Below are 22,854 nucleotides of genomic sequence, written 5' to 3' on the forward strand. Positions count from 1 at the left end.
TTTAGCACATCAAAATTTAGCACATCGTATTTAGAATATTCTAAGGGTAAATTATGCCATAAGTCAAAAAATGAAAATGCCATAAATTGTGCTCTCAGAAAAAAGGAATGTTCCATATCACTTAGTATTCATTATCAAGACAATCGTGTCTGCATATCTAAATTGTAAAGAAATTTTAAATCCTAAGAATAGCAATATTCCTCCCCTTATCTATTATTAAAGAACCTGATTATCTTACACAGCACAGAGTTCCTCTCAAAATTTCACAACAGATCCTCGAGATGAATAGGAAGCTTCTTATTCAGATGTTTGTTATAAAAGAAGCCACTGACGTTCTGACACTTTAGACAAAATTAAAATATATCTCCTCATAATACTTTTCTTTAATGTACAAAGCATGTTTATTACTGCTAAGTAAGCCACTTAATTTGAAATGCCGGTCATAATATCATGATCTATTTCCAAACAATCTTATTTGACAATGGTTACCTTTGTCCTTCTTGAAATCCAGTGCATCTTGTTTGTCTGTAACGATTTCCTTCATGTTGACAACACTCTGATGAATCAACTGTCTGAGAATCTTGATTTCACGGATAGCTGTAATAGGGAAGCCTTCTTTTTCATTGTCCAGCCTTACTTTTTTCAAAGCTACCAATTCACCTGCGAAATAAGAGAACACAGCAAATTATAAAAGTAATAATGGTCAAACAAAACAAGATAAACAAAAAATAGGATCCTCCTTAAACATGTCCGTTAGTCATTTATCTGAGTAGATAATGCTAACACAAGTGGTCTGTGACTTAGGACCAACCGTTTAATGACTATTCAGTTACAACAGACTTGAATTTTTTTTTAACTTACAACTTGTCCTCAAAACTATGACAGCCACATACACACATACACTGTGGTCATGTCAGAGGTAGGTTCTTACCAATTCGGACACGTGTGTACGGTGTATCCCTGAGTGAACCGGCAGTAGTGGCTGCCGGAACCCACCCCTGGGCCACATGATATTTCAGGCACGGCAATTGCTTGCATTTATCACCGATCGTATGATCAAAAGACCACAATTTGTGACATTTTTGTCAGTTCCCAGCAAACAAAATGCCCCATTAAGAATGGATTTGCTTAAAGACCAAGTGATTTGTTTAACAATATGATGACTTGCATTATTTGTTTATAAAATTTATTTACTTATAAAATGTATTGGCAATTTATTATTTTATTTAATTATTATTGTAGCATAAAAACAGTTAAAATCTAATCATCTGGTGCCTTGACCTACAATTGCAGCAAAAACAAAATTTGGCTCCCCACATTAATTCTGTGTGTCAGAAGACAACTGGGAAAGTTACAAATGAAGATCACATGACACATTTTGGTTGTAAGTCAAGAACTAACTTTATAGATAGTTCACTTGTTCCTTTATAAACAGAAGTCACACTTTCATACTAAAAATAATAAAAGATCTTATAATATCTGTCAATAAATAACTATAACTCTCTCTCCTCTCATATATGTGTTTGTGGTGTCTGTGTGTGTGTGTTGTTATTCGGAGGAGGCAAGGGAGATGGAACCAGGACTGTCTGACAGGGATGGCATAATGCCATTCCTTGCAATGTTTGGCGAGGCCAGGGGCTGAGGACAATGCTGTCCCAGGCCCCCCAGGCATTGTGGAGGTGGCCAACCAGAGAGCTGTCTGACCTCACAGACCTGGGGGAGGATCGGCTACAGAAAGTGGTGTTCAGAGACAGCAGATCCCCTCTGATGAAGAATAGCTGCCTCCCACACTCGATCTGACGACACAGAGGGCAGAACAGAAGCAAGCTCAAAGGAAGCCTGAGAGGCTGCTTGGGAGGAGGTCACTCCACCCCTTCTCACAAGGAACGCCTAGAATGGGTTGACTTAAGGAGAAGCCAGGGGAGTTTGTCTTTGTCAGGAACAATTTTTTGCTTTGCCTTACCCACCTCCAGCTTTGGGGAAAAAATTCAGCCTTGTCTCGTTTCAGCTTGTGTCTTGCTTTTTGCTTTTTTGCCTTGCCCTTGCTTTGTGAACCTTGCCCTTGCCCTGTGACCTTGAACCTAGTCTTTGGACTTCCTCTCTGCCTTTCCAAATTGGTTTTGTTGCTTACTGGCTTTTGTTTGTTGGACTGGGTGGCTGCCTTCAGGGAAATGTGGGGTGGAGCATTACTGGCCATTTTAAGGCTGTTTGTTGTGGAATTTAACAGAGCAATAAGGACTCTATCGTAGTCCGTCTCTTAGGCAACCTGGGTTACAACATGTATGCATGTATATGTAGTGTGTATATATACATACGAGCACACACATACATATATATGCTCAGAAAAAGAAAATTAAAAATAATCCATGTTTTTAAACTCACCTGTATCCTTGTCCTTTGCTTTGTACACTTGCCCGTATGTTCCCTCACCAATAATACCAATAATATCAAATTTGTCCACACAGCGCTTTCCCCAATCACTTTCTGTCTGTCTCCTCTCACCATAACGAGGGCAACAGATTCTGGAAGATATTTGGGGGGGGGGGGTGAGTGGGAAGCAAACAGAAGAACTGTTAAAATGTGTAATTCTAAGATAAAACTCTTTCATAAATGTTTTCTGATCATCCTACTCGGATCTCTCTCTCTCTCTCTCTCTCTCTCTCTCTCTCTGTATGTATTGTATATCAGAAATGCTGTGATACCCAACATATTTATTATAAATACAAGATACTTTTTTTCTTAACTCAAAAAAAGATTATACTTAGTTTCCAGGTAGTACTACATTAAGTATGAAACTGTATATTCCAGGTTCAGACAGGAATAATGGCTTATTTAACAATTTATTAAATAAACCACAAATGGTTAGATTTATTCATGATTAAATACTAACCATAGTTTATAAACCACAATGGTTCACATAATTTGCTAAACCAAAATAAAAAAACACAACATCTCAGTTCAGTATATTTGAGAAATGGTATTGCCAAGGTGTCATCGAGTTCAGATTTCTCACCATATGTTGTAAAAAATTTGAAGATGTTTTATGTTTTATATTCCTAAGAAAATATACATGTTAAAGGTATGTGATGATGAGATTATTCTCATTATGGAGTTTGATATTTTATGAAGAATTCTGGCTTAATTAAGTGTAAGACTCTATTACGGATAATTATATAGATAGCAATAGTATTTAGCACTTAAGACTAATATACTGCTTTACAGCCCTCTCTAGGCGGTTTACAGAGTCAGCATATCACCCCCAACAATTTGGATCCTCATTTTATCCACCTCAGAAGGATGGAAGCCTGAATCAACCTTGAGTCTGGTGAGATTTGAACTGCCAAACTGCAGTCAGTCAGCAGAATAGCCTGCAGTACTGCACTCTAACCACTGCACCAAATATATGGATAATTATCACCTACACATATATGGAATTATTTCATGTAAATGGAAATATGTTAAGAAGTGGAAGTCATATATGTGGTCTTTATAAATTTTTGAAATGTAGTTATACTCTAAAAATGACAAGCTAGTTTCCCATGGATTTAATAATAAATTTAAGAATTGAATTAATTTTATATTATGATATAGATCTTATTTTTTCTGTTTTTCTACATTTTTTTCTTTTTCCTCCCAATTTTTTAAATCACTGCAATATATGTAATTCCTTTAATGAATTATCATTGATATATTTTTGGTTAGATAGTTTTTTTAATTTTTCACATTGTTTATTAATGAAATATAACAATCATTTTATCAGCTAGCTTCTCTGGAGGAAAAGAAACATAAGCAGGTATAATATCACAAAATCATTTGAAGATTTAATGATGCACTTTAAAAAGATGGCTAAAGTTTTTAGGTAAAACAAAGAATTACAAGTCTGTAAAATGATGCAAAATCTTATAGTAATAAAAAATATTGGAGACTTTTGAAGAATGGAATCTGAAAATAGTAGCACACTGTCAACAATATCAATAATGAGGTCTGCTTCTCTGGATAGATTCTGTTCAAAAGTTATTATGAAGAAATGACAAATGTAAAATATAAATTTTATCTGGAAAAGCAGATGGAATCAAAAATGGATTTACATCTGACAGGTCAAGAAAATGACTTAGAAAAGGATGTTTCACTCTACCTACATTAGAAACTTGCTGGGGTTTTAACATTTAAAACAGAAATACAAATGACAAAGCTAGATCTGTAATGAAAGTGGAAAGTCATTTCCTTATATATTTTTCTTTATTATATTCTTACTTTTCCAGTTCTCTTTTTTCTTGCACCTTTTACTTCTTTCTATTCTATTATCTTACTTTAAGTTTAGTTTATATTAGATTTTATCATAATTAAAATTCTTTAAAAATTATATACATTAAATATATTTCAAAAATTTTCTCTATAAAGCAATAGCTGAAAGAATATTAATAACTGTGTAATTCTAGTTTTCTGCTCTCGACATAAGAACGATATTCATTAAACAGTTTTATCTTTAAGGTAGATACACATGTAAGATTAATACACATGTGTACTCAAGTACTTAACTTTTGACTTCTCTTTTCCTGATATCTGCATATTGATCAGTGCATCCATGGGTATTACCGCAAAATGGCTGGGGGGAAGGGGTTACCTGTCTCAGCACAAAATAGTTTCTAGAGGATGGTTAACAGTGCGTAAAAATAAAATCCAACTGCAATTTTCATATAAAATTTATAGACTGTATTATTCTTTTATAATAATGAGAGTTCCTGAAATACTCTAAAAAAGAGTATCCAATTCTATTTTGTCTCAGTAAAAGTATTGTTTTCAGCATTTTCACACTGTTTTTGAACTCAAAAGAGTTCAAAATGCTTCCATAATGCTAAAAATAAGCCAGTTTTTCATCCAAACAGGACACTTGGTTTATCTTGGTTTTCATTTTTTCCCTGGGGAAGTATACTTAGAACAAAGCTCTAGCTAAATTCATATGCCATTTTATTTTCAAGAATATTTCTAAGATTTATGTGAAATGCATTAATAGAAATACAAATAATATTTGAAAGTGGTGCTTTGCAATATGCTTAACTCTTATTTTATTTTAAATTACAGGCTATACAATAAAAACTAGATAAAAATTAAGTCGGACAGATTCTAAGGGAGATGTTGTCGGATACACTGGCTACTCGACAACATGGATATCAAGCTGAGGATCAAATTTTATCTTTCATGCACTATGAACTGAATCTGCATTTTAAGATTCCCTAAGTTTCCATTTCTATCCATTTCAAAATGGATTGTATTTCAATTGGAAATACAAGTGTTATTTACCAGTATTAATCAAAATTAAATCTAGAGTCATGCGAATGAAGTTATATTAGCATTGCCATGGCACAAGATGAAAAGGTGATTTGACTAGGTCTATTAACTACCCAATTTATTCATTTTTGCCAATCCTCAATGTTATCCTAAAGAAATAAAGTACTTTGAACAAATGCCATTAAATAGAAGTATATTTAGTTCTTACTTTGGTCTCTTTCTTAATGATTGCTGAGGTGGTGTGGCTGCCTTTGGTTCTGGAGACTCCGGCGGTGAAGGGTCTCCACCAAGAAGCTCTGGAGGAAGTGGGAGGTCTGTAAGCAAGTATCGTAGTCTCTGTTCTTTCTCTTTCTTCACAGGCTTCAGAGGAACAATCTCCTTTGGACTAAAACACCGGAGAAAAGAAAAGTATTATGAACTATTCAGAAGCTGATCATTGTTTCACATCTCTAAGGTTTAACACAGATGGATATCATTAGCTGCTACAATTATAAAGTTACTGATAGAAATATCTAGAGGAAATCAATGTAACCAAAGGTTACACCATTTTAACATTGAAGTTCAGTACCTGATATACAGCTGAAAATTCAAAATTCTGGGGTTTAGAAAATGTGTCATTTTTAATGCAATGGAAGGAAAAAATAAAACACAATCATTAATTGAACTAATTTAACTATACTGAAGTCAAATTACTTTTTTCATGGCCACATACATTTTTATATACCTTCTTCCTCCACACCCACCATACTACTCAAACATCATTGCTTGAAAGAATTTGAACTCCAGGCCAAGGTTGACTACATTTTTCCCTTAAAGCAGCTATCTGCTGCTTTTAACTAATAAGAATTACTAACTTAATGTTGAAGTGGATTGAAAATATTCCCATGATTTGCAATAGCAAAATACCCTTAGATTACTACAGTTACATAGAAGACTGTCTACATGTAAAATTTATACTAACTACAGTTTTGTAAATGAACACTTTATAACAGATTAGTTACAATTCCTGGATATTATGATGTACTGCCTCTGCAATTATTAGTTAGAGATAGTGCTATATGCTGATTGACATGTGGAAAATTAGCAATATAGTATCAATGAAGTCCAACTCTACCAGCCAAAATTTAACAAAACTCTCTTAATAACGTCTATTTTTACACTTTCACCAGCCCCTGTCAAACACAGGACAGTGGAAACACACTTGAGAATTAAAACTGTTTGCTAAATTTGAAATTAGGAAAATTTCTTTTCCTGGAAATCAAACCAGCTAGTCTGAAAAACAACTGATAGTCTCTGAAGTATTCAACTTGGCTGGAAAAGAGTTATTTGTTCTGCACACTTCTGCTGCATAATTCTCAAAAAGGTATTCTGTGAATTGGTGGATAGAATTGCCCTTTTTAAAAAAAACTAAGATGGAAATTTAGTTGCCTGCGTTCTGTGTCATATTCCAACACAACTCTTACAAAAACAGTAGGTATTAAATCCAAATACTAAAAATTGACAATGATTCTTTTCCTCCAACAATTTATTATGCTACTATTTTTCTACAGCATCTTTCTTCCAAAAAACTTGTGAAGCAAAAAAAAAAATTTTTAAGCAATATTTCTAAAATAATAGTAATAGCACACAAGCAAGATATACATTTCTGCCTAGAATTACTTCAGGTTCATCAGACAGAACCCTGTCACGCTGTACCATTCAAGATCTCAAAGGAACATAAAAATCCAACTCTGCATCCCCAGATATCTAAATATTAAGTTATCACTATGATATTAGTTATAAATTCCCTATAGCATGATGAATATTTGAGTCTGGAAAAAGACTCAAATTAAAATAAAGAAAATGGAAATAGTGAGAAATTATAATATGGCTGAGAAAAATCAGGTCACAGCCACAGCAAATCTTGGTCTTGCACAGTCCTCCCATCATCCTTTGTGTGCGAAAGGAGACACATGAAAACAGGGTAACATGTCCAGCAAGAGGAAAAATGAAGACCGTAACCAAGATGGCCAAGTTATACTTTACCACCACCAGCACCCCCAAAAATAAATATCTGATTTAAGATCATCATTCCTATCTCCAAATATAGCAATCAAATACTGATAACAAAACAAATAAATACACATTGGCTATTTAGGGGGAACAATGGGTCAAAAAGCACACTGCTCACCTATTTAAAAATTCTCTAGTCATGAATTCAAAGCTATGTTCATAAAAAAGCACTGCAAGGCAAGAGTAAACACTGAAAAGAACAGTAGGATTATCAACCAAGTTGTTTACGTCTAAAAGTATCCTGACCAGCAATACCTATGAAGCATTTTAAATAAAGCCCTCTCCTTGCCGGCTATCCAAGTTATTTTCTATTAAGGAGGTACATCTTTTGTATTCTGCAAGAAATTCCCATTCTTGTCCACATTACTAGAAATTCAAGGTTTTAGAGGCAGCAAACAGGTTACTCCTGTGAATTCTATTGACTGCAGAATTTACTGCACCAGCTCAACAGTTTTCAAATACCAATCTTTGCATCGGAACTGAGCAAGATGAGCAATACATTATACTAACAAGTCTTTGTAAAATAGCAGTGTCTACAAACCTTACCTTTCCAACTCATCTTCTCCAGGCAAGATTGGTGGCAAAGGGAGTGGAGGCAACGTTGATGTTTTCAGATGAGGAATAGCTATGGTCACAGAACCATGTCCCTTTGAGGAGGATTGCATGGTAGACTGGGAGTTAGCCTGAGAAGTCAAGGATGTTTTAGAAAGGGCAGAAAATGGCAGAGGAACTAAAGCAGGGCTGTGAATGGTAGATGACTGGGCAGATGGCAGAGGGGGAACCACTGGCAATGGAGGCAAAGGGGGCAATGGTGGAGGAATCTGAGGAGGTGGGGATGAGGTTGGTAAAGGAGGGAGTGATTTTACAGAAGGCAAAGGAGGTTGGACCTCTTGCTCAGATGTCTCTATTTGTTTTGGAGTCACAATTTCCTCCTTTGCTGTAACAGGTTTTACATTTTTTGTTCCCACAGCTTTTGAGTCTTTAACCAAAGCAAGACGTTTCTTTTCAGAATTTTCTACTGTCTTTGTTTTGACAGGCTCAGGAGTTGTTTTCACCTCTGCATTTTGTTGTAGAGTATTTACCGTCACCAGATCATGAGGACATTTTTCAGGCTTAGCCATTTTTGCTTTCCTGACATCCATTACAGACTCTTTTACTTCAGCTAAATTATTTTCTTTTCTAGACACCAAGCTAGATGAGTCCTTAATCTCCTTTCCATCAATTTTTGCTGCAGCGGCTGCAGCTGCAGCCCTCTCCTTTTTCTTCCTACTCAGCTCAGCTCCTAAACTGGAGGTCAGTGGTAGCCGAGCAGGTGAGATACTGGAATGGCGACTGCGAGACCCAGTTCTCTGCTTTTTGTTATGAGATGAAGAATGCCTTGAATAAGTGGGACTTCTGCTTCGGGATTTCATGGGCTTCCTGTGAAAACAAAATAGGATAAATCAGAATCCAATAGGATCTCACCTGCCATGCTTTTATGTAAAAAATCAACTTCTAGCTCTTAAGAAGTTAGCTAAATGATTTATCTTCTGTATTTCTATTACACAATGTTTCTTTTGAGGTTGCAAGATATGTGAACAGACGATGAAGTTTGTAAACCATATTTAAATGCTACATGAACCCAGCTGATTTATTCATCAGACCATGGTTAAAACAGATCATGGTTTAAGCCCTTTCAAAACTCACACTTTTAAGGGATACCGACCACAGCCCTTAATGCTCCAGTACATTCCTCAACTTGCTACAGGTTTCTCTGCTTTCTTCTTAGATTCACTTTATGTGCACCTTCCACTCATGTATAACACAACACAGCAATCTTTATAGTACCACATGTTAAAATAAAAGGGGTCAAACATTTTAAGCTGGGAACATATTTAGAGCTTTTGCTTGGAATCTAGAAACCATGATATATCATTGTTCGTATGTACAAAAACAAAAGATATATACTCCCTGCACAAAACAAGATAGACATTTTTAATATTTACTATGAAGTTTTTCTTTAAAGGTTCTAGCTGAAAGAGAGGGAGGGAGGGAAGCTGAGCTGCCTTTGCTTGGGTCAGCATTGCTTTCAAGTTTTACTTCCACACGTTGGTGGTTACTTTCCCAAGATGCCCTTAAATGTTCTGTGTAATCAGAAAAGTTACCTCACTGGTTACCTTTTCTTTCCCACCAAGAGGACTGAGAGTTCAATGGCAACTCAGAAAGGAAGTAAATTTTCAGTTCTGTTGTTCAACATAGGCTACGTACTTTCTGCTATAGTCTAGCAGGTAAGAAAGAGAGCCTTCCCAGCCACAGAAGGTTGTTGTGTGACTGTGAGCCAGTCACTTTTTTTTTAGTCCAACCTAGGTCACAAAATTTTATGATTTAAAAAAAAAAGAGGAAGGGGTGCTATATGCCCTATCTACAGCTTCTGAAAAGTTATAATTGAAAATTCAAAAATTAAAAGAACCGGTAAGACCAAAACTCAATAAGTGTCAGAAATCCATATACTGGTTCTCAGTTTTTCCTAGCCCTTCCCTGACATTGAGCTGTCTCAGCTCTAACATTACTGGACAAAACTGTTCTAAGAATCAGATCTCAGCAGATTAGTAATCTTATTTAAATCATTCCTAATTCCAAACACTCCAACAAAACACAAAGATTTGAAAGCAATTTCTGCAGTTAATTATAGGAAGCTGAGAATAAATGTAATCCTGAGGTCTACCAGAAGTACCAGAAGTACTTCAGGACTTTGCAGTGTAGATTACTAATCTAAAATTTAGAAGATAAGTAAGCTTGAAATGTGAATGTTACCTGCCTCCTTACTTTTTTTAAAATCAGTGAAATATATTAAAAGCTGTCTTTTTATTTTGTTATTTCATTGTTTTCAGATTATTTAAAAGTTACCAGAAGGGAAACATATAGTTAGGGATGAACTTTGGTGTCTCTAGTACTATCTGAGCTAGTTATTTGCAGACCTTTCATTACCCAAACAGGTAACATCATCAGTGCTACAAAGTGTGGAGTTTGATCCCTATTTATATATTATTTATATTTAAACATTTTAGCTATTTTAAAACCTTTAATATGTTCATTTTTAACACAATATAGCTACCCAAGACTTACAAACAGTGGTTTCTAGAAATCCAGTTTCCTGGACTATTACATATGCAAGATTGTACAAACAGTTGTTTATGACAGGCACTATTGATTTAAATTAAGTTCAAAGATAAATTAGGCCATGAAAGAGAACAGAAACAGAAGTCCCCAAAGCCAACAAGGTAACTAAGTAAACGTGATTGAGAAAAGAACGTCACTAGTCAATATGGCTGCACTCAGCTTTAGGCCAATTATTCCAATTTTCTTTCAAGTTTTGAATAAGCTATCAATAAGTCATTATTTGCTATTTTAGGCAGTTTAAAGTGTTTTCATGGCTTTCAATATGAAAAGAGCTAGTTGTACTCTTGGGGATAGTAAAGTCATATTTGCTGATGTTTTTCTGGAAATATAAGGGCAGACCTCTTTCAAAAGCAAAGAGAAATATTCTTTCTTGAATGAATAACATTCAAGCTAATTTCTTAAATGTAACTAACCAAAAGCAGGATTTTCTCTTTGCAATGAGTTTGGCATTACCAGAAAACTCCAATTATCTACAGGAGTCAATAATAATAAGAGTTGTTTTGGCTGAAAGATGGTTACTCCCATGGAATGCACTCACTGGCTGAGTTCACACATCACACTAGTGTGTTTGTTTTAAAAGCTATGATGGCCTAATTTTACCACAATGTGCAGACCACAATACTGGATTCACCCAGTACAGTAAATCATAACCCAAACCACAAAGTTAAGTGACATGTGAACCAACCATAAATAAATATTAAGTATGCTTTGGGGCACACTTCCAGGTAAGGCAACATATAGCATTCTCTTGTGCTCTTTATACACAGCAAAGTGCACTCCTAGATTTAGTTTATGGTCCACCCATTCACAGCACACAACTTGTACGTCCTCCTTGCTTTCTAGTGAGTTTTCTAAATAGATACTATTAAAGCAGACAACATATACATCCCTTGTCAATAGCTGAGAAATAATTAGGCATTGAAGCCACCATGTTTGGCATCAAACAGAACTCAAATAGTTAATGGATTTTAGGACCCATTTTAGCAAGTCTGGTAGCTGTAACTCAGATGGCAGCATGCTCCATATACTCAAGCTCAGCTTCCTTTGTCTGGATCAGTTAGCTTTTTTCCTTTAGGCTTGGTTCCTTCTTAACTACCTCTCTAAAGGGATATTTTAGACATGATTCCTGGTTTATTGTTTTCCCTGTTTATGTGTCTTCATCTTTATCTATGGCAGCTTCAGCCTAGTCTCACAATATATTACAATATTCCCCAAAATTCAGGTCACCAAAATGTACTAATAAATCTGCAACAAAATCCTTTACAGGATATTTGAGCACTATTGACTCATATCCCATTCTCCAAACTTCAAGTTAGCAGTCTGCCAATCCCTGCTTATTTAGGAATCCAACTTGAGAATTAGCTATTGAACTCACTACAGACAGCTCATTTTGTAGTGTATTGTACCAAACATTTTAAGAAGCTATTCCCTGTTAATATGGTCAGTTTAGCGGAAGGACATCTGTTTAGAGGAAGGGCAGCTGTTTTTATAAAAGACTCTAGTGGAGAAAGTGAGTTAAAAATGGTTTAAGAATTTCAGAACCCAGCATATGTAGGCAAATGGGAAAAAGAGTTAGCAAACTAGAACACCAGACAAAGCTTTGAAAATGAGATAAAGGAGAATATAAAAAATGAACAGGAATAAGATGCCTCCTTGCAGTTTCACATATTTAAATATACAATACTTACTGTTTGTTCTACTCAAGCCTATTTATTCAACATATCATAAAGACTTAATCAAGTCACTTTCATAAGTTTTCTAAACTTATGAACATACTTTTTTAGATTACAAGATGTTTACACATATTAACCAATCCTTTCTCAATAGACATGGAGATGCTTTCCTGATATTTGGCCCATAATTAGCAAGAAATTTGTCCTACATTATTTAAAAGTAATTGCCAAGAGCTGAAGTACCAACCACCTTAACAATCTTAACTTGGTGGGAAGCTTGCTTGGTAATATTTGTTTCACAACATTTCCTCCATATAAAATGCCTTATGTTAACGATTATATAGTTTCTCTCATGCTGTGAGACACAGTTCATGAAGACCATCAAGAATTTACAACAGGAAGAGGAGAGTTCTGTGAATAGTCAAAATAATATGAGAAGATTTAGCACTGCCAGAGTGCTAGCCTGAAAATACTCCTACTTCAATGTCAAGGTTCTGCATTAAAAAGTGTTAACAAGAAACTACAGAAACTTATCCATGGAAATGTTAACTATGCAATGCCCAGTGATAACCAGTATTAGCAGTTTCATATATTTATACTATAAAGAGAGAGTAATACCTTCCAAGTATTAGCAAAATGAAATCTTATTTAAAGAAAGATGAATAGTATAAAGTTTAGACTCAATGATAAATGTTGATAGGAAAGAGGTCTATTTTAAAAGTTCCTTTCTGCTTTTAGGTTTTAATAATTAGTTAAAATTACAGTTCAAAGGAATAATATGAACACATTTTAGTTATACTGACTTCCCTTATGGTATTCATAAATATCAGAAGCTGATTTTTTGAGCACATAACTGTTGTTCAGCTAAATGTGTATGAAAAGAATATCTATCGCCACTTAAGGTCCAGTAAAATAATTGTGATAAAACTATCTAAGCATAACTATATGAAAAGTCCTGAAGGCGGATAAAAACTGAAACTTCCATGCTATATATTTAAATGGTATAATATTAAATATATCTTATTTTCTTTGAATTGAGTTCAACTTGCTAAAGAAGAAAGTTCCTTGCAACACCGGTTTACATATTTAGTAAACCAGTCACCTCTTCCAGTTTTTTTATTTTATAAAAACTGAAAACCACAATATGTATCATGAGGATTAAACTGCAGTTTTAGTTTTCAGAAATTTCTGACATTATACTACATCTAACTATAGCACAATGAAAGCAATTAACAAACAGTAAATCTTGGCAGCTGGTTCTCAATTACACACCTGACACAGAAGCTATCCATCTGCATTAACTATGTAATGTCATCCATCTTTAATGATCTGTAGTTCATGCTGATCATGATTTGCTCATTGATTCTAGTTTGCCAAGTTTTGATGGCTTGACAAATTAAACCAAAAATATGTTGAAAAACATGCAAGACTCACTGACACTAAGTTTTCAGATTCTATGTTTCTATTTCATATCATGGTTTAGCATGATACCCCATCAATTCAATGTTATACTGGTTGACCTGGCTTCTTTTCAACTTATTCTCCAATAAGATAGAAAGTATTACTAAGGATACAATAATACTGGAAGACTGAAAAACAAGTTTGTACCTTAAATCATCATCCTTTAATATTAAGCCAAGTCAGAAGTGAGCTGCTCCCGGTTCAGCCTGGATTGGGCAAACCAGTAGTGGCAGCTGCAGGAGGCTCCACCCACGGAGCACGAGCGAACTGGTAGTGCTGGGGTTTGCAACTCACCTCTGAGCCAAGTGTGTTAGACTCAAACTCCATTCTCACTAGCATAAGCATGCTATCTTAAAATAATAATATAATCCAATACATAGGGCCGCATCATGGTGAGAAATGAATCTAATGAATCAGAGGAATATAAAACATTTTGTTCTAAGAGATAATAACAATTCTGGGACATTATCCCCTTTAGTTATATTGTACTTAGGATGCTCAACAATTTTGATATAAATATGAAGACCAGTACCTGGAAACAGGACTACGACTCAGAGACCGTTTGGAAACAAAAGGACTGCTGGAGCGCCTTCGATTGAATGGGCTGGGAGATCTTCCACTGTATGACCCACTTCCTCTTTCATAGCTGGATGAACGCCTCCTGCTGTATGGACTGACCGATCGCTGTCTCTTGCCATAAGGGCTGGGAGAACGCATACTGGATTGGTAGGCAGCAGGTTCCTTATATGGAGGGCTGACTGATGGCCTTCGTGAGGATACACTAGGACTCTTCTTATATGAATCATAGTTACTGGATGTATGTGAGCGTGGAGGGCTGTTGTCATAGTCCTGTGAATAGGATGCTCCTGAGGGACTGTCATCTTGTTTGGGACTATCTGACCACTTACGATGTGGACTTCTGGATTTCCGCTTTGGGCTGTCCAATGACTTGTAACTTTTTGGGGCATCTCTTTTTCGATGACTTTTACTGTGATCCTTGTGACCAGATTTTGCCTCCCGTTCTTTTCTAGACTTCTCCTTATGCAGTTTGGCTGAGCGGGACTCTTTGCTACTGCTTTTGAATGATTTAGATGAGTGGTCATCATTCTCCTCTTGTAGCCTTTTGGAAGTACCAGATAGTCTATCCTTACTAGAACTCAACTTGCCTGAGGACTCTTGGTTTCTGTCCATTCTCTTCTCCTTGTCTCCCAGCTTACTTTTTATCAATTCACGGACACGCCTGTGTTGATGATGACGGTGTCTATGTAGTCGATCACTCCTGTCTGATGTCCCTTTCCTCTCATCATTTTCTCTACGTTCCAGCTTGAGGACTGCTTCATCTGAGAAAGTGTCAGAATCAGAGCTGATATCGTCATATTCTACCAATGGCTTGATCATGCTGCCAAGAGGTGCTCCTCCTTCTTGAGACCCCAACGGCGAATCTTTGGAATGCCTGGATCTGTGTCTTTTATGCTTGGAGAGTCGGTGCCTTTCTCTGCTGTTTGAGCTCCCACTGCTGGACACTGCATCTTGATGCAAAGACCCCCCACCTCCCATATCTTTCTTTCCCCCATGTCTCTCTGGGTTTGGCATTCCTTCTCCACTGTGCTTGAAAAGAGGGAGTAATCCTCCAAAAAGCCCAAATTCTACTCTTCAAGCCCCTCCCCCTATGATGGAAGGGCTACGTTTTCTTTTGTTACCTATGTCCTACATTCAACCCACCCGTCTCTTTACCAAGATAAATGGGGTTGCTCTATGAATTCCTGATTCTGCAATCACATGCAGAATGTTGTAAGATAAGGCTGCCTCAGAAATAAATCTGAAACTGAGTTGGGTCGCCTTTTACCTGGAGGAAAACAACTCTATCAAAATATCCTCCGATCTCACACTTCACATGTAGGAAGGGAAGAAACGATGTTTTAAACCCTGAGTAAGCACCTGCTCTTCCTTAACTCCAAGTCTAAATTAACTCCTACTTTTAGGGTGTTAATTGCTCAAAAGGGTTGATTAAAGGGGTAAAAATAAGAGAAAGAAAAAACCCCAGTTTGTAAATAGGTAAGAAGCTGAACTTTAAAAACGCCTCCCCCTCCCCCCAAAAAAGTTATGGAGACTAGTCACTTCAAGGTTTTCGAAAAAGGGGTCCCCCTAAGAGTAGTCTCCCAAAGTATTTAAGCAGCGGACTGTCTTGGGTCAAGGTTGCCTTGCCACTAACTAAAGGTCCTACGTCCCTACAAATTGAAAGTGGGGACTGAATTTATTTGCTATCTCCTTAACTTCCTGAGGGACTGACTGTATACACTTCCAGCCCGCCCCGGGGCCTCGCTCACTGAGCAAATCCCGGAGGCCCGTGACCGACCCAAAAGCCTCCACCCGTTCCTCGACCTTATCTCTAGTGAGTCTCCCAAGTCAAGATTCCCATCTTTTTTACCTACTTCCCAGACCGAAACGACGCTGTTTCCAGATTGGGGGGGAGGGGTATGGAAGAGGAAGGTAGGAAAGTGAGGAGGGAAGGTTAGCCACCAATTCTCGCGAGAATACGAAAAAATAATCGCCCACGTTGTCGTCCTCTGAGCAGCCGACGCCGTGGCTTCTTTTGGTATACCTCGGAGGTTCCTTTTCCCCCAACTCCTCTCTACCTGCTCCTATTTCTCCAAATACCGCGAGAACAGGCGCGTGCGTGCGCGCACGCTTGCTCTCACGCAGGCGCACGCGTTCCCGCACAGCCCGAGCTTTGCGAAGTCTCGCGACGCCCGCCTAGAGATCAGGGATGGGACGGAGGTTATCCCGGTTTCTGACCTGATGGGGAGTTTTTTAGACGATATTTGCTGCCATGTTCTCGCGGGATCTGGACTATTTTTTTTCACCTCAAGGCGTGGATGGCCTAGGACTAAAATGCGTTATTAAACTTTTGTTTTTGAAAAACCTTAGACGACAAAAAAAGGGCGTTTGCTTCGCGGGAGTCATTTTTCCTCTCAACAGGGGGAGGGGTCATACATCGTAGTTTAAGATGTGTTGTAATGCTTTTATGCAATCCTAGACCATTCTAATTCCTGTTACGAAATATATTAAACTTTATCACAAGGCAGCTGCGGATATTTTTATTTTTTTAAGAAAAACGTGATTTTTCCCGGGTATAAAAAATATTGATTTAGAAATGGCGTCCCACCCCCTCTCCTGTGCCTTTTCTCTCAATACATGTTTACTAAGCAACTTAGAAACGACATCCTGCCAGGATGAGACGTGAGGGGGAAAAGAATGGCACTTTATAGAAAATCATTCTGTACTTGAAAACACCTTGGGAAAATAAGCTGCTATCTATGTGGAGGTTTAAGGTAATCGCTCTTTCAACGACGAATTTGTTAGCGCAGGCGGGGGAAGGGGGAGAAAGGCGATTTCAAATCTCGCGAGAATTACTGCCCTTCCTACCTTTGCATTGGCTGCGACACGGGATTCTCGCACGACTTCCTGCTCTACATTTTTTCATGTTTAGAGCCCGGGGAGGAGGAGAAGCAGGGAGGTCTCGCGTGGTGGGTGGTGGGATGGCGGTTGCTTTGCAGTAGTCGGGACTGAGGGAGGCTGCCTTTGCTGGGCCCGCCCCTTTCTCACCAAGGGAGAGGGCCTGTCTGGCTGGGGCACCTCTACATGAGGGAAAGCAGCAGGGTCACTTGCCCCCTTTCCCCCCACCATCATCAGAGGGATGAAGGCAGTTCAGGGCAACACCGAGGGTGAGTGATGGGGCTTCGGGCTGCAAAAAAGCGCTGGCTCGCTTTCTCCGTGGCAGAATCTTTAGGGATGTAGCAATAGCCCTTACATTTACATGCTGCACCGTAGTGCTTTACAGCCCCCTCTAAGCATAGTTTACATAGTCAGCCTATTGGCCCCAACGATCTGCGACCTCATTTTACCGATTTCGGAAGGATGGAGGGCTGAGGCAGCCTTGAGCTGGTGAGATTCGAACTGCCGAACCGCTGGTAGACGGCGGTGGGCAGAATTAACCTGCAATATAGGAGTCACGAAGGCCCTCTGATCAGATGGGAAGATTTACCAAGTGCTCAATAGAGGGTTGCCGATGATATGATGGCAATCGCAATAGCCGTGCAAGAGGGGTCGATCTTGGGGATTTCGGAAAGACAGGCGAGTCCTGGGATATTTTGACAATTTCGGATAGAGCTCGGAGAAGATGCTTTTGTAGAAAATTGGTAGTTGTGGTGTTTGGGCGCGTGAGAAAACGAAGCGGAAGAAAACGGAAAGGAGATTTCGTTTAGCAGCATTTTACAAAATTTAGGCATGAGCGCCAGCCTGAGGGCAACTGCTGGAAAGACAGTTGGGTAACATTAACAGCCATTGCCCTCATGAGACCGCGATTGGAATGTGGTATCCATTTTGAGGCACTACAATTCAAAAGAACAGTGACAAATTAAAGCAAGTTTGAAGGCTGTCAAGGTAGTGCAGGGTCTGGATCCAAGCTTTTGAAGAAGTATTTGAGAATCTGTGTATGTTTAACTTAAAAGATGACTTAGGGGAGATGGGAAAACAGTCTTCAAATGTTTGAAGAATTGCCATGGAGAAAAAAGAGCAGACTTATTTATTGCCTGAGAAGGCAGAACCAGAACCAATAACTTAAATTATTGGTCTTCAGAATAGATATCAGAAGAAATTCTTGACTGTAAGAGATATCAAGTATTGGAACAAACTTTCTCATGAAGTGGTGGGATCTTCTCTGACTTTGCATTGAGGCAGTAGTAGTCCTGTTTCAGAGATGGTGCACTTGAACAAGGGTTGGGCTAGATAATTTCACTTCCAACCCTATGGTTTTTAATGGATTTTATTTGGGAAATGGATGGGAAATTGGGATGATCCTTTCTATATTGGTATTTATAAATGAAAGTGTTTTGAAGAAAAAGCATTGTCAACGAGTTCCTTCGACCTTCTATTTATGAATATTCATGTTTGTTGCTTTCTTTTCTCCTTGTTTCTTATACTGTGAATATAGCACATGATTTAGCTAGTAAAGAATTTTGTAATGGGATAGTTATACATTAATAAAATCCAAGATCCACATGACTCAAAGAGGCAACTTGACTTTGTGTTTCTTTGAAGATGTTTTGCTTCTCATCCAAGAAGCTTCTTCAGCTCTGACTGGATGGAGAGGGAATGGAAAGATTTATATTCCTTGCAGACAGCTGGTCATTTGCAATCTTTTAGACAATTGTTGAGGCTATTTGGAGGTTTATCTGTGTCCTGGGGTCACCTGAGTAATGCAAATGGGTGTGGAGCCTTCTTGGAACTGCTGAAAGGACTGTGTGTAGACTGAAAATATATGATGCCGTATCCCTCCCCCTCTGCTGAGAGAAAGCTGTTCAATTTTGACATAGGACCATCAATGAACAGTTAAACAGCCCTTTCTCAATAGAGAAGGAGGGATACAACATCATATATCTCCAGCCTACAACAAAGTCCTTTCAGCAGTTCCAAGAAGGCTCCACACCCATTTGCACTACTCAGGTGATCCTGAGGACACAGCTATATATCTCCCAACAGATTTTGAAGCCTATGTAGCAGATTCTAATACAGTGTTTATTATTTCCTTTTATGCCCTCTGTTCTGAATAAACTAGATTTTTGTGGCTTCTACAAGAAGCCCATTCTATTTTCTATTTTGACTGAACAACATAGCTTGGTATTATGATTTGAATTTTTTGTGGGGAGGCTGGCACAGACTGCACAGATAGTCCTTGGCTTACAACCACAATTGAGCCCAAAATTTCCATTGCTAAACAACACAATTGTTAAATGTGTTTTGCCCCATTTTATCACCTTTCTGGCTTGTTAAGTGAATCAATGCAGTTGTTAAGGTAGTAACACGTTACATGAATCTGCCTTTCCCATTGACTTATCTTGTCAGAAGGTCGCAAAAGGTGATCACATGATGCAGGAACACTGCAACCATCATAAATATATATATTCCAGATGCTAAGTATCTAAATTTTGATCATGTCACCATGGGAATGCTGCAATGAATATCTGAAAAGCAGTCATAAGTCACTTTTTTCAGTGCTGTTGTAATTTTGACCACTGAACAAATTGTTGTAAGTAGTGGAGTGTTCTAAAGGTTAGGTAAAAACTGGAGAGAGAAACAATATCAGCTTGTATAGAAAGCAGATGCTAATTAATGTCTAGTAGATTAACCAGTTGCTTGATTATAAACAACTTAAAATGAAATTGGCAACCAAATTTCTTATTTGGTTAACAAATTTTGGGTAAGAAACACATTAATTTGGTGTCAAGCCTGTGAAATGGAATTTAAGTGATATATTATCCAAGTCAATCTAGCAATTAGAATGTAGAATTCTAGCAGAAATTGAACATCCCATGACTGTTGGGCATCTTTTCTTATCTAAACAGAGAAACAGAATGGACAAAAACAAGCAGTGGGAGCAGGAGCTCCCTTATGGAAAGCTGCCAGAGAGTGTCAAAAAGTCATGATCACTTGATACTGGCAATGCTGCAGCAGCCATAGGTTTGCTAATACAATTGATTTGAAGATCCTTTAAATTTCAGTCATATGAGAATAACGGTGCTGGATTTTGTACACATTCTTTAATTTTGTGGATTTTAAGTACTTAATTCAAAGAAAATTGCACTATGATATATCATTTTGGAATTGAAGGTTACAGAGTTTTAGTATATAAAAAAGAGATAGATCATGGAAAAACAGAGGTCTACAGCCATGTGCAATAATTAGAAATTTGCTATTAGCAAATTTGCTTTCTAGAATTTGCTAGGAATTTAAAAATATTTCTTTCCAGACAGAAATGTACAAAAATGTACAACTAATGATGCACTTTGAATAATTTTAGCTACAGTATTGCCTGCTGAACTTATATATTCTTACCTCCTCTAAAGAATTACATTATGATGAAGTCTATAGGGGAAAATTTCTTCTGAAAACTTTACCCACCATTTTGGTAACAGGTAGAAAACATTCATAAGCTAACAAGGTCTTGATCTTCTGAAATATTATAGGGAATGAATAGATCTGTGGGAAGGAATTTCAAAGATATCAATTGAGACTTGATTTGCCTTTCTTTCAACCTAATATTTTCTCTTGTTTGAGATCACTTCATTATTATTAGCTTAGAAAATTTTATCATTCATTAATGCAATGTTGAGAATTAATGGTAAAATAAGCATGGTTAGTTTTCTTCACAGATGTATATTTGTTCAATTAGGTTTGGTGATGATTTATATGATGCTCTTTGCCTTGCAAAATAAACCTTGCAGAATAGTGATTTGTTAGTTAGCCCTTTTACATCTGTAAATCAGAAATAGGGAAAAGGTATGTATATCCACCACCTAATATGAACACTGAATTATATAAGTCCTGGTCATCTTCTACAAGCTGTTTTTCTGTGCAGAAAACCTGAATCTAATTTTCTAAGATGAGATTGAATAATAATAACTTATAAAACTTCTATACTTCCCAAATCTTAACAACCTGGAGCAGTTTACAGCAATCAAAGAAATTAAAATAAGTTAAAAGATAAAAGATGACAAGAGTAATGAAGCCAAAGCTTTGGTGAAAATTAAAGATAAATTACACATCACTTGTGATTTTGCTTATAGAATCAGAGAAACTGAATAAGATGAGTTCCCTTCTAGAAAGACTGCATGTCAAGTTTAATCCCAACAGCAGACCTTGGACAGAAACCATGAAGCTTGTTAGACAAGTTATGGTAAGGATTAAAAGACTTTAAATTAATTAATTTTTTAATGCTTTTGCTATCATCCCCTGAAAATGGAGAATACGTTTTATAATATATCTAAAGAAAAATTGGCAGACATGGAAAGTAGCCAAGAAATTGGACTATTGACTATCTTATTGAGCAACTCTGTTTCAGATCTTAGGAAATACTAATTAGAATTAACTATTGTCACAATCTACACTACATTAAGTATATTAATATCTTAGTTGTTTCCATTTCATTTTATTATTAAATGTGACATGAAATATTTTCTCCTATTTCTTTTGAATGTAGGAAAAACGAATTGTCATGAATTCTGGAGGTCACCAGAATCTTATCACTTGCTTAGAAACTTTGCAGAAGGCTTTAAAAGGTTGGTGGTTATGTCAAAAACGTATATATTAAATATTAAATATTTAATTTTATTATTTAATTTATTTAATTCAATTTTAAAAATTAATTAAATATTTAATTTTTAAAAAGAAACACTCATTGATTTATAGGAATTAGCATTAAGAACATTTTTATTGCTTTGTTTATCACATTTATTCAAAATAAACTCACAGTACCATGTTTCCCCAAAAATAAGACCGGGTCTTATTTTCTTTTAGACTTGAATATAAGCACTCAGGCTTATTTTCGGAGAAGTCTTGGGTTTTTTTGTTTTTTTTTTGGGGGGGGGGGTTAGGTGCAGGAGGTGGGGAGCGTGGTCACCTCATGGCTGCTGGCCCTCTTAATCACGGTCCGGATCAGCTGAGCCAGCATGGGCAATTGAGGCAGAAAGCCATGCAGCCCGTCAGAATCGGTTCCCCCACTCACCTCTATGGGGCTGCTGCTGCTTGAGAAAAGGACAATTCTGGAAGATTGTGGGTAGTGTATGCTTACGGTAGAAGCAAACCACAGCCTGTCCCTTTCAAACAATCAAATGTCTGCTTATGTGAGAGAGAGAATGAAAGGGTCTCCTCTCCGCCGTTTCCCCTCCCCCCCTCTCTCACACATACACACACAATGAGAAACAGCAGAGGGCAACCAGGTAAGGAGACTGACCCTCCCCTGCCTCCAGCTCGGCGCCTGCTCAGAGTGGTGCCCCGAGGACCAGCCTCTGTATGGGTGAACCCCGCTTGGCCAACACAAGAAATGGGCTCCCTCGCAGAACCTTGTCTCCCATGTGAAGCCAGCTGGGCTTGACACACACATACACACACACACACCAATGTTGGCAGCCAGGATCGGGCCAGAACCAGCGACGGCCAAGATCAGCATGCCAGACTCGATGAGCCAGACACACTGTGGATGCACCGCCACCGCCTGGGAGGAGAAGAGTGCACCAGAGCTCAAACGCTGGCCTTTGCTGGACTCAGAAGCCAGGGATCCTGCAGCATCCCGGCCACGTAAAGACCACCCAAATCCCCAGGCTGTTTGCAACTCGAATGAGCCTCATGCAGGAGCTGCAGCTGCCATGAGGTTTGTCGTAGC

General features: G+C 37.6%; 2 protein-coding genes across 14 annotated transcripts in view; one reads left to right on the forward strand and one right to left on the reverse strand.

The window, feature by feature from the left end:
- The window catches only part of CDK12 (cyclin dependent kinase 12), an 84,855-nt gene extending 68,420 nt beyond the window's left edge, over positions 1–16,435 (reverse strand). For 9 of the 13 annotated variants that reach the window (XR_014173531.1, XM_081932120.1, XM_081932128.1 and 6 more), the window contains exons 1-5: positions 14,167–16,435; positions 7,888–8,760; positions 5,498–5,674; positions 2,383–2,522; positions 490–660 (exon numbers count right to left, since the gene is read on the reverse strand). Coding sequence is in view for 12 of the 13 variants with exons in the window: in XM_081932120.1 (XP_081788246.1) it covers positions 490–660; positions 2,383–2,522; positions 5,498–5,674; positions 7,888–8,760; positions 14,167–15,227 (2,422 nt within the window). In the remaining variant the exon portion in view is untranslated. The remainder of the gene's footprint in view (positions 1–489; positions 661–2,382; positions 2,523–5,497; positions 5,675–7,887; positions 8,761–14,166) is intronic. The other 4 variants (XM_081932121.1, XM_081932125.1, XM_081932124.1 and 1 more) reach the window with 1 other exon arrangement.
- Positions 16,436–17,176: 741 nt separating this feature from the next.
- The window catches only part of MED1 (mediator complex subunit 1), a 40,613-nt gene continuing 34,935 nt past the window's right edge, over positions 17,177–22,854 (forward strand). Inside the window, exons 1-3 of the mRNA XM_081932117.1 lie at positions 17,177–17,359; positions 21,260–21,369; positions 21,673–21,751. Of these exons, the coding sequence (XP_081788243.1) occupies positions 17,332–17,359; positions 21,260–21,369; positions 21,673–21,751 (217 nt within the window). The 5' untranslated portion in view covers positions 17,177–17,331. The remainder of the gene's footprint in view (positions 17,360–21,259; positions 21,370–21,672; positions 21,752–22,854) is intronic.

The sequence above is a fragment of the Natrix helvetica genome (assembly GCF_964273705.1).
Source record: "Natrix helvetica genome assembly, chromosome: Z".
NCBI lineage: Eukaryota > Metazoa > Chordata > Lepidosauria > Squamata > Natricidae > Natrix > Natrix helvetica.